We start from the raw sequence: 15,259 nt of genomic DNA on the forward strand, positions 1-15,259 counted from the left end.
TATCATTATTGTATACCATATTTTATTTATCCACTCATCAGTAGATGGACATTTGGGTTGTTTTTACTTTTTGGATATTATATATAATGCTACAACAAACATTCAAGTTTTTGTGTGGATGTATGTTTTCATGTCTCTCGGGGCTATACCTAGAGGTAGAATTGCTGGCCACATGGTAACTCTAATGTTTAATGTTTTGAGGAACTGCCAAACTGTTTTCCAAAGCAGCTGCATCATTTAAATTCCCACCAGCAATGTACAAAAAGTTCCAATTTCTCCACATCCTTGCCAACTCTTGTTATTGTCTTTTTGATTATAGTCATCTTAGTGGGTGTGAAGTGGTATCTCAGTGTGGTTTTGATTTGTATTTCCCTGATGACTAATGATATTGAACTTTTTTTTTTCATATGCTTATTGGCCATTTATATATGTTCTTTAGGGGAATGTTTATTCAGATCCTTTATGCATTTAAAAAATTGGGTTGTCTTTCTATTGTTGAGTTGCAATAGTTGTAATATATTCTAGATACTAGGCCCATATCAGATACATGCTTTGTGAATAATTTTTCCCATTCTGTGAGTTGTCTTTTCACTTTCTTGATAGTGTCCTTCAACACACACAGTTTTAAGTTTTGATGACATCCAATTTCTCTATTTTATCTTTTGTTTGTTGTGCTTTTGGTATCATATCTAAGACACCATTGCCAAATCCAATCCAGAAGATTTATATCTTGCTTTCTTCTAAGAGTTTTATAGTTTTAGCTCTAACATTTAGGTCTATGATACATTTTGAGTTTATTTTAGGCTATGGTGAGAGATAGGGTCCATCTTCATTTGCATGTGATATCCCGTTGTCCCTGTGCCATTTGGTGAAAAGATTATTTTTCCCCCATTGCATTATCTTGGCACCCTTGCCAAAAATCAGTTGACCATAACTGTAAGGGGTCATTTCTGGACTAGTCACTTATTAACAAATGTTTGATGAGTATGTGAGATACCACTTTGTCCTGTGTTTTCCCTTAACAGAATTTTGCATCTTGTAATTGATTATTGGTGATTATTTATTTAATGTCTATATTTCCCAGCAGTTGACAAGCTTCTTGAGGGCAGGGAAGATGGTGCCTTGCTCATGGCTGGATGCACTGTGTCCAGCTTCATGCCTGATACTTGAAGGTGTTCAAGCATGTGCTGTTAACTGACTCACTGCTTCCAGTATTAATCTGGATGTTGCCCACATTAGCCTTTGTCTTCATGAAGTTATTCTGGTGACCTTTAGGACTATGACACCTGAAAGGGCTCTTGGACAATTTTATTCCTAAATATCATGGAATAATGGGCACAGCAGGTGTCCAATCTGGGTGTGTGCATTTCCAGACATTTCTGGAAAAGCACTAATGTGCGATAGCCCTGCCACAGCAGTTAGGCCTGAGGAGATAGTCATCAGCCGTGTTAAGTAGGCTTTTGTGGGGAGAGAGCAGCACTTACAGCTATGTATCCACCACAAAATTAATTTCATTTATGTCTCCAGAAAAACCCCTACCTGAGCCTACAAAAATTCCTTAGTGCTGCACCACTGCACCCGCCAGCTTGCCAATGCTGTCAATTGACTTTTTTTTTTTTTTTTTTTTGTGGTACGCGGGCCTCTCACTGCTGTGGCCTCTCCCGTTGTGGAGCACAGGCTCCAGACGCGCAGGCCCAGCAGCCATGGCCCACGGGCCCAGCCGCTCCGCAGCATGCGGGATCCTCCCGGACCGGGTCATGAACCCGTGTCCCCTGCATTGGCAGGCGGACTCTCAACCACTGTGCCACCAGGGAAGCCCTGACTCATATTTTTTTCATTTAATTAAATAACCTGTGGTTTTGCTGCATTGTAAACCCTTCAGAGGAGGCCTCTGAAACAGTTTTTTAAAGAGGAGAAAAGCTTTTATTTGAAAATAGATATACATATAGTTGACAGAAATTTGAGTTGTGCTACGTTTTACACGTTAACTATGTATCCCAATCTAGTATCTGTATTTTGTAACCAAATTTGGTGACATCACCAAAGAAGAACAAAGGGATGTGTTGAAAACAGTATAAATAGATATTGCTTTGGAAACTAAAATAATTGATGGGTGTTTTAACTTATGTAGTCTTTCTGACCTTTGTAGGTAAACAACAAATAAAGAATAGTCAAAATTAGTAAGTCTGTGAGTTCTTTAAGCTAGGCGCTAGTTCTGCTGCTTTTCCTTGTCTTTAAATGTCAGCGAAGAAAGGTGTTTTAAAACTTGAAGATCTTATAAATAAAGCCAAATATTCAAAACTGAGTTGATTTGAATCCTCATAAACAGACATTCTTGACAATTAACACATTCCTTGAGCTGCAATGAATCTTCTGTGCTGTGGCAGGCTTTAGAATACTCTGGACCATTCTTTGAGTCGTTGGGTGGTTTGAAGCTACCCATTCATTAAGAATAAAGAGGCCGCCCTCTCCTTGAGGGTGGTGACTGAGGCATTTATGTCTTTGTCTCCTGATTAGTAAAAACAGAATCATCCTTAGCCTACAGTAAGCATTCTCAAATAATAATTGAATGGATGAATCCAATCTAAATAGCATTTCAATCAGCAGAACTTAGTTCCCCAGATGCAACTTTTCATCTCGCAAAAAAAGGAAAAGAAACAGAGACTTGATTTGCTTTGGGGATTTTGGAAAGTTCAAAATTGCAAAGTAAAATCCAGAATATCCATTATTTACTGCACCTGCCTGTTCTAGCCCATCAAGGCTGGACAGCTTGCTTGCCTTTAATTTTTTTCTGTATTTGTTTCAAAGTAGCCACTGATTACATATGAAATGCCAGCCCTAGGCTTTGTGTTATTCAAATACTACTCTGCGATCCTCCCTTGCGCCTACTTCTCCCACTGTGGGAGTACAGGAAATGCTTGTTAAGTAGATCAGCCCTGTTAATCAGAAACCTGGGAATAAGTGTTTAGCATCTAAGTTCAATTAAAGCTTTAAACTTTAAAGAGTGATTCCTTAAATCCATTCTCTGTCTTTCCCATTTTCAAGGTGCGATTTGAAGTTATTTTTGAAAATGTCATTTGAAAGGGTAAATACGTCATAAGAAAAGGAAGAACTTACTGAAGGAGTGAGTTTGAGTTCTGCTCTCTCCCGATCTCCTTGTTCAAAGAACTCGCTGGTTACAAGTTCAGCCACCTGAAACACAGAAATATTTAAATTGACAGGTATGTGTAATTCATCACGAGACACAAGTTATTTCTGGCTTATGTGTATGGTAGCTATCTTCAAGACAGGCAATCATTTAAAAAGCTTATGAGTAAGTACATTAATCTTTTGTGTTTGAAGGTATTATAGAATTTAATCAATGAAACTGATTTCCTTTTAATCAGAAGAACTTGTGCAATGCTTTTTTATTTTTTTTTGTTGAAATAGAATTGAAGTACAGTTGCAATGTATCCTTAAACACATGCCGATAGACCATCTCTGACAGTAGAGCTTATATATACACATGAGGCACAAGGTTCCCACCTTCAAAGCAGGAAATGTTCTTATCCAGAAAAATGAAGCAAATAATAATCTAATAATAACTGATGTTATTATAATATATTATTATACTATATTTGTAATAATAATTCAGCCAACCTTCGGTTGTTTCTGTGCAGATTCTTTACTTTGTCACATGCCTGTATTTTAGTTTGGTTTCATCTTGCCATCACAAAAACTCCTTAACCACGTCACCCTACCAGTATTTATGTGCACTCTGGAACGGATACACCCAGGGCCCACCCCTTACTTCCTACAGTAGCCATCAGTCAAGGGGCAGAACTAATGCTAGATTCACTGTTCATACCAGACTTTTACAGTATGTTATGATATAGTCTGAAGAATGTGATTTGGTCTTCAGGCTGTCTCAATCCATGTACTAAATAACAGTGTTTATTTATGGTGGGTTCTAGCTGGTACAGCACAATGGAATGGCTGTTCTACCCCAAACCACAGAGATTTTTTCCAAAGTAAGGACACATATTTTTCTACTTTTCATCCATTAGTGTGGATGGTCAGAAGCTAGTGATCATGGTCAAGCTTACAGAGATTTTCTTCTTCCCCAAGCCCTGTGCTTCTACTGATAGTTTTATGGGAAGCAAACAGATGTAACAGATAAGTGCTGAACGGGCATTTTCAACAACACTATGATGTACATCTAGGATATCTCTGAGGTGAACTAGCTGGATTACAAAATATTGGAAGAGCAGAAAAGAAATACCAGACAACTTGATGGCAAGAAGATCTGGATCCCCAGACTAATTTTTCTCTATTCCAGGCTCTTGTAAAGATGAGGTTTTTAGGTCTGGCAAAGGTTAGAGTGGTTTAATTTTGGTCAAGTGCAGAGAATCAAGATAATTTACCTAAAGTATATCTCTCAGGAGATTTGTCAACCATAAATGGTAACCATTGCCAAAACTTAACAACAACATCTAACACCCACACACACATCTGAGAGTAGCAAGTATGCAGTCACTTATTAAAAAATAGAATGGCCAGTTCAGATTTTAAACATTTTAAAAATTCAACAGCATAAAACCAGTTGGAACTGACTCAGTCTTTCTAGGACCTGGTTCACTTGTCTCTCTCCAGTCTCTGCCACTGCCTTTCACTTTAGCACTCCAGGCCTCTCTCATTGGTCTCTGGCCTTCCTTTTGAGAAGAAATGGTCCCCCAAGGACCTGGCCTCATTATTCAGTTCCCATAACTCTCCCTCAGAATCCTCTGAGGTGGATCTTTTGCACTAAAGAATGCAAGTGTGCATATGAGGTCACCCCGAGGTGGGAGTCCTGCAGAGGTCAGTAGCCCCTGGAAAGCAAAGAAATTAAAACAAAATCCTTTTCCTTGAGCTTTCCAAAGTGGTCTTGGGTATTTCCCCTGAGCTTCTTTCACAGCTCAAATTGTACCACTGTTTCATTTGTACTTAAAATCCCAATCAGGACTATTAAGTGGCTCCTGATTGAATTTTTTATTAAAAAAGGAAATTGAGATGCTAATCAGGCCTTGGGGGCTGACTGGGGAAACCCACATGCTTAGAGTCATGTGTGTGAGGAAGGCAAAGTGAAATAGACACCAATGAAAACATATTTTGAAAGGGAATTAAAAAAATATCAACATCCAGGAAATTGGAAATATATTTCTATTCTTAAAATAAGTTTCTATTGTTTTTGTCTGACTGTTTCCTAAAATCCTATTAGAAGTGAGTAAGGTTTTGAAAATACCTAACCTATTCAATTCAGATACAAACACAAGTGAGATCTACAGTTTAGAGTCGTGACAAGATTTCTGATGGAAACATTTGGAAAAAGATGGTTTTGTGTTTTATTATTACCCTGACCTCATGAGTTTCTGCACTGGTCGGCAGAAGTTCAAATCCTAAAAATAAAATAATATTTATATCAGTGACCAAGAAGACCACCTACAAGTGGCCATTGGGCCTCTTCATTCTATAATCTCAATGTGGAAACTTTTTTCCTTTCAAGTACTTTGGTCACTTTCTGGCTCCCACATGGGCTGCTGCTCCTTTCCTTGTGACATGCATTTCACTGGGGTTCTGAAGGCCCTGGCAGATCATCCCTCATCTACCCCCTTTCTAATCTTCTTTATTTTTCCTCCAGTTCCCCTAACTTTCTCCTACTCTCCACTACCTTTCACCCCTGTCACAGGGGCCACTCTCAATACTACACTTTTCCCCACTACCTGGAAGAGCCACTTACATATTCTCTTCAGTTTATTCCCAAACTGTACTGTAAGGGAGGCCTTTCCACACTGGGGAAGGGAAGGGTGGGCAGAGATGTAGAAATAAGCAATGTAACCACACAAATCCTTCACCATAACCTGCTTTATGTAACTTCAAGCATGTCATACTAAAACGAAATCCAAGGCACTGGAAGAGAGCTATTCGTCGGAGGAGAGTCTATAGGAAAACTGCACCACCTGCACTGAACTGTGATGTGAGAAAGACATAAACTTTCATTTGTGCTAAGCAACTAAAACTTGAGATTATATTTGTTACTGCAGCAAAGCCTAGCTTAGCCTTGACTAACAAAAATTGGTATGGAAGTGAGGTAGTGCTATTAAACAGAAAGGAAGGGAAGGAAGGGAGAGAGAAAGGGAAAGGAAGGAAGAAAAGAAAGAAAGACCCTAAAATATGTGGCATTGGCTTGGGGGCCAGGTATTTGTGAAACAGTGAGGTTGTTAGAAGCTATGAGGATGATGATCCGTGTTACACAGTGGCAAAATAGTTTGTCCAGTTCTCATGGAAATAAAGCAAACAGTGTACCCAATGAATTTATAGCCTTAGGGGAAGAGACTGGAAAACAAAGTTAATAGCATGTGATGGTTGCTGCTGACTGTTTTGCTAGGTATTGTAAGAAGTGAGCTCAGAAAAGGGTTGGCAGGTCTATAACTAGGAATGAAAGGGAATAGAGAAAGTTACAAATTCAGGATCTTGTAGGGATAGAATATGAAGCTGCTTCTTAATCCCAAACTGTGAAAATAAAAATTGAGATACACTTTGAATGACAAAGGCTGATCAAGACTCAGCCTTGCAACAAGAATCAAATGGAAGATGTGGCCAGTAACACATAGTTAACAACTATGAATGAATTAGGTGGCACACACAACATCCTTTTAGTTAGACAAAATGGCCCAGAAAAATGATTGAACTACATGGTTTCCTCACTGGTGCCAAATACTAGGCCCCCAATACTAGGAATTAACTGTTGAGAGAGGAAGAAAGATGTATGTATGCTGTATTTCCTTGTTCCTGAATACAAGGAAGCAAAGAAATGCAGTAGATCTAAGAAGGTTGTATAGAATCTAACTGTGGATGTGGTTATTAGCAAATGGAAGTGACTGGAATCAAAGACCTAAGAAGGTGACTAAATGTGCCAAAAAACCCCACAAGCCTTTGACTATTTAAAACTTAAAACAAGCCTTGGGTCTTCAAACTTCTTTAGGGGGGAAGCAGGCTGAGAAAGCTGCTTGGGCTCTGAATCTAGCCAAGGAGGATAATGGAAAAGGAATAATTTCCTAGGGTGGATCTAAAGGCCATGGAAAATATTGAATTGGGCAGCATCTCCCTGAGAATCAGGGCCTACCACAGAGTAGAAGGCCCTCCCAGAGAAGCCCAGTGGGATTTTGGAATTGCTGTGGACCCCTAACTGCCAAATATTGCCATCTCTTCCCTTTCTAAATGGGATTGTCATAATGAGTATTTTGTGGAGTGGGTGTTATGTGCTGCATTTTGGGTGTGTGTGGGCCTTTAGTTCATCTTTAGTTTAATCTTTACAGACCTGCTGTAGAGATTAGCACATATCATCCAGAGATCCTGGACTTCCAGCTTAATATCACGACTGATGGGATATTTGGGTCAACTCCCTTGGAGGGTGGGGGGATGAGTATATTTTGCCTGGAGGAAGGAGAGTGAATCACATTTTTGGTGATTAGAAGGGCAAACAGTGGTATGTTTTCACCAACTATTTCTGGCTTTCTACTTTCTGGGCACATGGAAGGATGGGCACTTCCTGGCTGGGTGGGATCATGTGACCAAGTTCTGGCCAATGAATTGTAGGCGGGGGGACAGCATTTAACTTCCAGTGTAAGACCCACCCGGGCCTCTGCTGGAATGATCCAGACAGTAGCTGCTTCCTCAGCCCCAGTCCAGGATGAGGACAGCCCCAGTCCAGGATGAGGCGCCAGCCATGCCCAGAGGCACATGTCTCCAGGTGATGTGTTAGTTTAAAACACTGAGATTTTGAGCTTAGTGATAACATAGCCCATTCTGCCAACACACTTGCATCATTTAAAAATGCTGATTAGTGCCTCCTGTGTAAGAAAGCATAAAACACTAAGAATGAAGGCTTTGGAATCTCATCTGCTAGGATTTGAATTCCTCCTCCACCGCTTACCAGCTATAGGCCTTAGGCTACGTATCCTTTCTAAGCCTCATTTTTCCCATTGGTGAAATAGGAATAATCACTGTATTAGTTTCCTAGTGCTGTCATAAATTACCACAAATTTGGTGGCTTAAAGCAACAGAAATGTATTCTCTCAAAGTTCTGGAGGCCAGGAGTTCAATATCACTTCACTGGACAGAAATCAAGGTGTTGGTAGGGCCATGTTCCCTCTGGAGGCTCCAGGGGAGAATCTGTACTTTGCCTCTTTCAGTTTCTGGTGGCTGCCAGCATCCTTCTGCCTGTGGCCACATCACTCCAATCTCTGCCTTGTCTTCACACACCTTCTCCTCTTCTGAATGTGCCACCTCCCTGTGCCTCTCTCTTATAAGGACACTTGTGATTGAATTTAAGGCCTACCTGGGTAACCCAGATAATGATGATGATAATGATAAAGGTGGTCCTTAACTTAATCACATCTGCAAAGACCCTTTTTCCTTCTAAGGAAAAACCATTTACAGGTTCCAGGGATTAGGACCTGATATCTTTGGGTTGCCATTATTCAGCCCACTACAGTCACAATACCCACCTCAGGGGATTTTTGAGGATTAAATGATATAATACTTATAAAGCAGTCATTTAACATTGGTTATTTAGTCAATAAATATTAGTTTTTTATTGTTATATGAATGTATCTTATTTGCCCTTAAATGTCAAGTCTCAGGATACCAAGTTATCATTTTAGACCCCGCAGCCCATCCAGTAGGTGCCTCATAAAACCAAAAGAGCTATTAACCAAATACTATCAAGGTAATAAAGGACCTTTAGTTGGGTAGTTATGGGATTAAAAACTATTCTAGCTCTAGAACTAACACTTTTGGGCAGTGAAACCAGAGAGGTGGTAAAGGCATTAAATTTGGGATACAAATTAAATTAGATACTACACATTTTGGCCAAAGAGCCCTCTGATCTCTAAATAGACTTTAAAAAAAAGAAAAATAGAAATTCCTTTTTATCCTTGTTTTTTTTTTTTTTTTCCTTCAGATGTAAAAAACTGGACCTTGTACTAAAACACGGTTACCTATTCAAGAACACTACGTATGAAACTCCTGCCTTAAGAAATGGTCAAGGTGTTATTTGGATTTAGTGCATTAAAAAAAATCTTACAGAGTCAGAAATATTATTTCTCAGTGGAAGCACGATAAAGAAAGGCTGGGCAATAAACCGTCGCCCTAAACCTCCTGCTATTTTTTACACCACGTTAATACTGATGCAAATTGACTCAGGTTTCAGTGCCTGGTAGACAGGGCTCTGGGAATACTGTCCCCCCCCAGTCCCTCCTCGGCTGAGCCCTGTCATTAATCACCACTCGCCTGTCTGGAGATCTCCCACGGTTTGGTCACGGCTCCAAGGTCACAGGCTGTCATTAACATTGATCTGAAAAACAGAACCAAACAAAACAGCCTGAATAATCTTTTGTTGCATTCCTAAACAAACCCGTCCTAGATACATACATAAATAAAATGGGACCCGGCCAGCTTACATCTTCTTTTCCTCAACAAGGGCAGCACTGCTGATAGACCCATGTTTAGCACCTCCATCATGCAGCCGCACTACTTCGGAAGACAAAGCTCGCACACACTCTCGGTGGCCCTTTTGTTTTGCCTGCGGCAGATCAAGGAAAGCCAAGCACTGCTTTCTCTATACCTGAACCAAGCAAGCTCTGCTTAAAATAATTTGTAATGGACGATGCTTTTTATTTTTAACTCTCAGCAAGGGAATCAGTATATAATACTCTATACATAGCTCATAAACCTGTTTACCAATGTATCACTGATTGATAGGGACAGAAGAAAACCCACACCAAAAAGGCAAACCACATGCCCCGTTAGGGGCTCCTGAATTTTCTTTCTTTCTTTCTTTCTTTTTTTAAAATTTTTATTGGAGTACAGTTGCTTTACAATGTTGTGTTAGCTTCTACTGCACAGCAAAATGAATCAGCCATACATATACGTATATCCCCTCCCACTTAGGACACCACAGTGCATTAAGTAGAGTTCCCTGGGCTATACAGTATGGTCCCATCAGTTGTCTATTTTATACATAGTATCAATAGTGTATATGTGTCTCCGGCATTTAAGATTTACGGGGGAGAACCACACAGTTTGACTCCAGTTTACTACCTGGCTACAACCATATTTTATAAGCATTACGAAGAAGAAACATATTCAGCTACAGCTTTCATTAATTTGAGCCCATAAGAAAGCACAGGAAATATCTGAATCAGATTTTTGAGGGGCAGATTTCTATTGGTTTAGAAATCTAGACTCCACATTGAAACCTGGATATAAAAAACGGGGAACAATTCAAATTGTAGATAGCTCTTGTATTTCTAATTGGATGTGGTGAGAAGGGAAAAATCAGGCACACTCTTTGTCCAAAATCTGCTTTCTTTTACTAAAACCAGCAGCGCGTGATGAAAACTAACGAAGGATCTGAGCTGGGAAACCACATCTTGGCTAACTCCTTTTGGAAGAAAGGAGTGTGTTGTCAAAGGTCAGAGGGCTGCCCTGATGTCAGGTGTTAACATTTCATACCCTGCTGGATTCTACTGCCTTGGAAACATGTCTGCTTCCCAGATGGCAGGGCATGCCTGGATGGTGGTAGGGTTTGTGTAACTTCTCCAGGAAACCCTCCAGGGAACAAGGCAGACCGGCAAATAACAATAGGTCATTCAAGGCACAGCCAGGCAGCGCCAGCATGAGCAGCCCTCTAGGAATCAGGCACCGTCTAATTCCAAACACTCCTGTGCTAAGCCCTGTGCAAAGAGACACATCAGTCTGTTCTTCGTGCTTCATCTTTTGTGACAAGCACTTCTACAGTGCTTACATGTGCCTGCCTCTGTACTAAGTGCTTTACCAACTACCTACTAACTAACTACTAACTAAATGACTCCTCATCACAAGATGCTGTTATTTCTATTTTACAGAGAGGTCAGTGGCAGCATGGAGAGATTAAGTAACTTTCCCAAAGTGCGTAAAGGATTCAGGATTCTGTGCTTATCGCAAAGCTGCCAGAGCCCCTCTTGCTAAAACTCCAGTGATTCTCATTTTAGGTTCTGCTGGTACCAGAGAGGGACGAGGGACATGACTGTAGGTAATGCATTAGACTTTGTAGTCTCTCTCCCGGACAGGAAATAATCTCTGTGAGGCTGCCTACTTGTACCATAGTTGGATAATTACTTAAGTTCCATCTGCTTGAAAATTTGAAACTTACTTCTCAAATTCATATCAACATTAATCAGTCAATCAACAAATTTATTGAGTATCTGCTAGGTGCTCTGATGATGAGAATTCTAATAGCTACCATTTATTGAAGAGGCATTAGAGGGTGATTTACATAGTCTTTATATGAGGTAGGGATACTATTATTATCTCCATTTTACAAAGCAAATAGTGCTTTGCATTCCTGGATCAGAGAGTTCAGGTACCTTGCCTGAGGTTACACTGCTAGGAGCTATCAAAGCTAGGATTAGGATCCATATAGTCTGACAGAAGAGCCTCTACTTTCAATGAATACTCTGCAGTGGAGCAGAAAGTCTGTACAGAGAAGGAAGACTGAAAAAGACTGGGAGGGAGGACGGTGGAGTGTCTGAAACCTTTATCCAATTGGTGTGGGGAGTCAATGAAGGTGGGGGACACAGGAGGAACCTGGCCAGAGCTTCAAGGAGAGAACTTTAGGTAGTAGATGTGGAAATAGTTTAAAGAAGTAGAGAATGGAAGCAGAGAGACAGTAGGAAAGCATAAATTGATAAGGTCATAAAACAAAGGAGGGGAGAGGGGAAAGAAAGTCCAGGATAGGGTTGGGAGCTTGCACAGGAAGGATGAACAGAAGGAGGCGAATGGGCAGTTTTACCTTATTTTTTAGATCAAGCCTCTGTACTTGAAAGGCCTTCTCTAAAATATGAGAGCAGTGAGGGAGTTTGTAGCAACTGTTTGAGTCCTGAGGTCTGCACAACTCTAGTGCATTTTAGAGCTAGGTGGTGCAATCTGCTTAGTGCGACTGCAGGAATGAACGGTCAGGAATGTCCTCTGTGGGGCGGGAAGGGGACGGTGTGTTCCTAGTGTATCTGAGACTCGCAGCAGCTCCTTGTTATCATCCCTCTCCTCCTCTAGGAGCCAAAATTAGTTGGATAACTATCTTGTGATAATTACTGTTTTCTTGTTTTTCTCTACTTTTTAAAAGCATTAACAACTCAAAAGGAATACACTGTAATTTAAAAGATATATCCAAATTCAGTAAAAGATTACACGTATGAACTGAATTTTATGCTTACCATACAAAAAGATTACACCTCGCAGTCTGCACTCTGTTTCACTGTTTTAAATTTTGAACACAAATACAGACCCCAAATGGTCAACATAAAATGACAGAATGGAAGTAACTCAAGTTCTGTTTCTTTATCTTTAACATCACCGAGCTATCATTGTTTATTCTGAATATATGGTTTAAAAGCAGAAAGGTGATGTTCGCAGAGGTTGGAGACACAAACTGCATCTGGAGTGAGTGCAGAAAGTTCCAAACCGTTAGCAACTTACTCTTGAAAATGTGTCCGGAGTCCACCTGTGCCAGGGGCTGACGGAGTAACTGGACGTTCTTGGAATTAACTTACATGTATGATAGATGCACAATGAAAGGATAAGTAATACTGTGCTAATTTGAAGCTTTCATAGCAATTATTTTGATACTCAACAGTAATCTCAGCCGTTGTTTAGAATTTATTCCAACAAAAGATTTTTCTCTGGGAGGAGTGTCTCATTGTTGACATTGTTTAGATTGCAGGCACATGGTGATGATAAAAAGCAGACCAACTTTTAGTTGGTTTTATTACTATTTCAAAATTCTCTAAGACAGTGCTCCCCCTGAGCCCCGCCAGCTGCCCGCAACGTGCACATGGTCAGAGTCCAGCTGTGAAATTGCAGGGCGGGGGGGGGGAGGGCAGAGCTGGGGGAAGAGGAGAGTTCCTGAAGCATCTCACCTCTGCTTTATGTACTGTGCTTCTAAATAAGATTTTCTTACATATGGGGTTCCCTGCCGAAGAATTTGAAAACGTCTGTGGGAAAACACTCAGGTGGAGACATGGAACGAGTGCTGGCATTTTACGAGTTGTGCTCAGGAGGGAGGCCAGACCCAAGAAACCCGGTGGGACCATTTGTGAGGATGCTGAGGAAAAAGAGAAGAATTCCTTGAGGGGCAGTGGGGAGGAGGAAGGACTAGAGAAGCACAAATAGGAGAAGAAAAAGTCAGAAGAAAGTAGAAAATACAGAAGAGCATGGGCTTTGCGGAAGCCAAGGCAGGGAAAAGTTTTAAGAAAGGAAAGGCCAACACAGTTAGGGCTGCGAAGAGATGGGGGAAGCTGAAGAGAACAAAGGCTGTAGGATCTGATCCTTAGGAGGTGACTGGTGACTCTCAAAATGCACACAAATTACATTTCAGCAACTAAATTCCTCAGTGGAGGAATTCACTCTAAATACTAAATACTCTGTGGTAACTTCATACTTTGGAATACTATGCAACAATCAAAGATGATACTGGTATGGACATGGAAAGAATTCCAAGGCATACAGCTGAGTGAACAAGTGAGTCCAGACTGACATGTAAATATATAATTTATGTTAAAATGAACAAACAAACAAATCTACACTAAATAGTATGTTTCCCATGGGTACACATGTATGGAAATGCTCTGACAATAGTCTGAAAAGAAACAAGGAATTGCTAACAGAGCAAAGCTATGCACAGTATGGGAATTGGGAATGATGCTCAAAGAACTGGGGGGTTATCTGTAATTTTACTTTGTTTCAGAAAAATATATTCCTGTCATTACTTGTGGGATTAAAAATGATTTAAAAATAAATAAATTGCCTTGTAAGAGGTTAGAAGGAGTGTGAGTGAAGTGTGGAATTGAGAGAGAGAAGAAAATTACGATTGGACTTTAAGAAGGAGGCAGATTTTAGGGATTTTTTTTTTTTTTTTACTGAGGAGATGGAAGCACATTTTTTAGGCTTAGAGAGGTCATGCTGGGGGGAAAAAGAAGTCAGCTTTTGCAAATGCAAGCCAAAGAAGTATAATTGACACAGCAAGGTCAGGGGTCAGGGTGGGGCAGGGAGGTGGAGGGACTGGAATAGGACACGAGCAGAGATGCTAGTGTTGAAGACAGGAAGGGTCCTTCCCACCCTCACCCATCACCAGCCCCCCGCCCCTGCCACCCCAACGGAAAGGATGCAGAAAAGGTCTGTAAAGATAACAGATCTTGATTTGTAAGACAAGCACAGTTGTCTTTAATTCCTCAAAAAAAGCTAACACAGAGAAATAGTAATGCAGAGAGGGGAGAAGTAGAGCGCCCTCTGGTGAGAGAGTGAGAAGAGGGAAGCGGCAGGCAGGGCTCTGTGTTCTCAGATGGAGGCAGAGGTCTTGCATGTGCATGCGGGCCAGGGATCTCACTGGGGGCGATGCCAGTGGTCGCCTGGCTGTGGAGCAGACACACTGCGCCCAGAAGCCCAGAAAGCTCACAAGCTTTCCCAGAAATGCTTAATAAATCTGGAACAGGACTAATTCACCAGAAAGTCTGGGGATGGGTGAGATGGGGACAGTGGAAGGACAGGGTATGAGAGAAAGAGGAATAGTGCCTAACCAGCTGGAGTGGCTGCAATCAGGTGGTTTAAATGTGCCACATAAAAATGATGGTTTGCTGCTGTCTTTTCTAAACAACTGGGAAGAAGTCCTGTGAAAAGTCTAGAACAGATTCCTTATTTCCAGCACCAAAATCTTTTGATTGGTTTTCTATCTACAATGTCTATTGTCTCTAAAAAAACCCCCAAACTAACTCTCACCTTCCTTTGTTCTGTGTAACTGTTTCCGGAGGTTCAAAAATCCCCCCTCTCCTGCAATTTGCATGCCTGCTGAAACGGGACCAATTCAAACATCATTTTCTAATTTTGAAGGCAAATTTATGGAGAGGAGGCAAAATAAAATAAATTAGAAAACGAAAAGACACATTCTCTAATTAGTCAAGTAAGTTCTGAACGTTTTGAATGTAAGCTTTGTTACTTTAAAAACTACTTGTGTGCTTTTAGCACTGTCAGAAAAGCATGGCTAAATCGTCAGATAATGAAGAAACACATAAACAAGAGCTGTTTCTTACCGAAATATATCACGATGGTTTTTGATGTTCCAATCATATTCTCCTTTACTGACAAGTTCGAAGAATTCAGTTCTCCTCCTGCATGAAATCAAATGAAAAAAGAAAAAAAAACAAACCCT

General features: G+C 40.6%; 1 protein-coding gene across 1 annotated transcript in view; it reads right to left on the reverse strand.

The window, feature by feature from the left end:
* Nucleotides 1-15,259, reverse strand: part of PDE11A (phosphodiesterase 11A) — a gene marked incomplete at its 3' end in the record, with an annotated part of 409,287 nt that overhangs the window by 26,587 nt on the left and 367,441 nt on the right. Inside the window, exons 16-18 of the mRNA XM_082841569.1 lie at nt 15,141-15,218; nt 9,310-9,373; nt 3,118-3,192 (exon numbers count right to left, since the gene is read on the reverse strand). Coding sequence (XP_082697695.1) covers nt 3,118-3,192; nt 9,310-9,373; nt 15,141-15,218 — 217 coding nt within the window. The remainder of the gene's footprint in view (nt 1-3,117; nt 3,193-9,309; nt 9,374-15,140; nt 15,219-15,259) is intronic.

This window comes from Leucopleurus acutus (assembly GCF_964270905.1).
Source record: "Leucopleurus acutus genome assembly, chromosome: 6".
NCBI classification, from domain to species: Eukaryota; Metazoa; Chordata; class Mammalia; order Artiodactyla; family Delphinidae; genus Leucopleurus; species Leucopleurus acutus.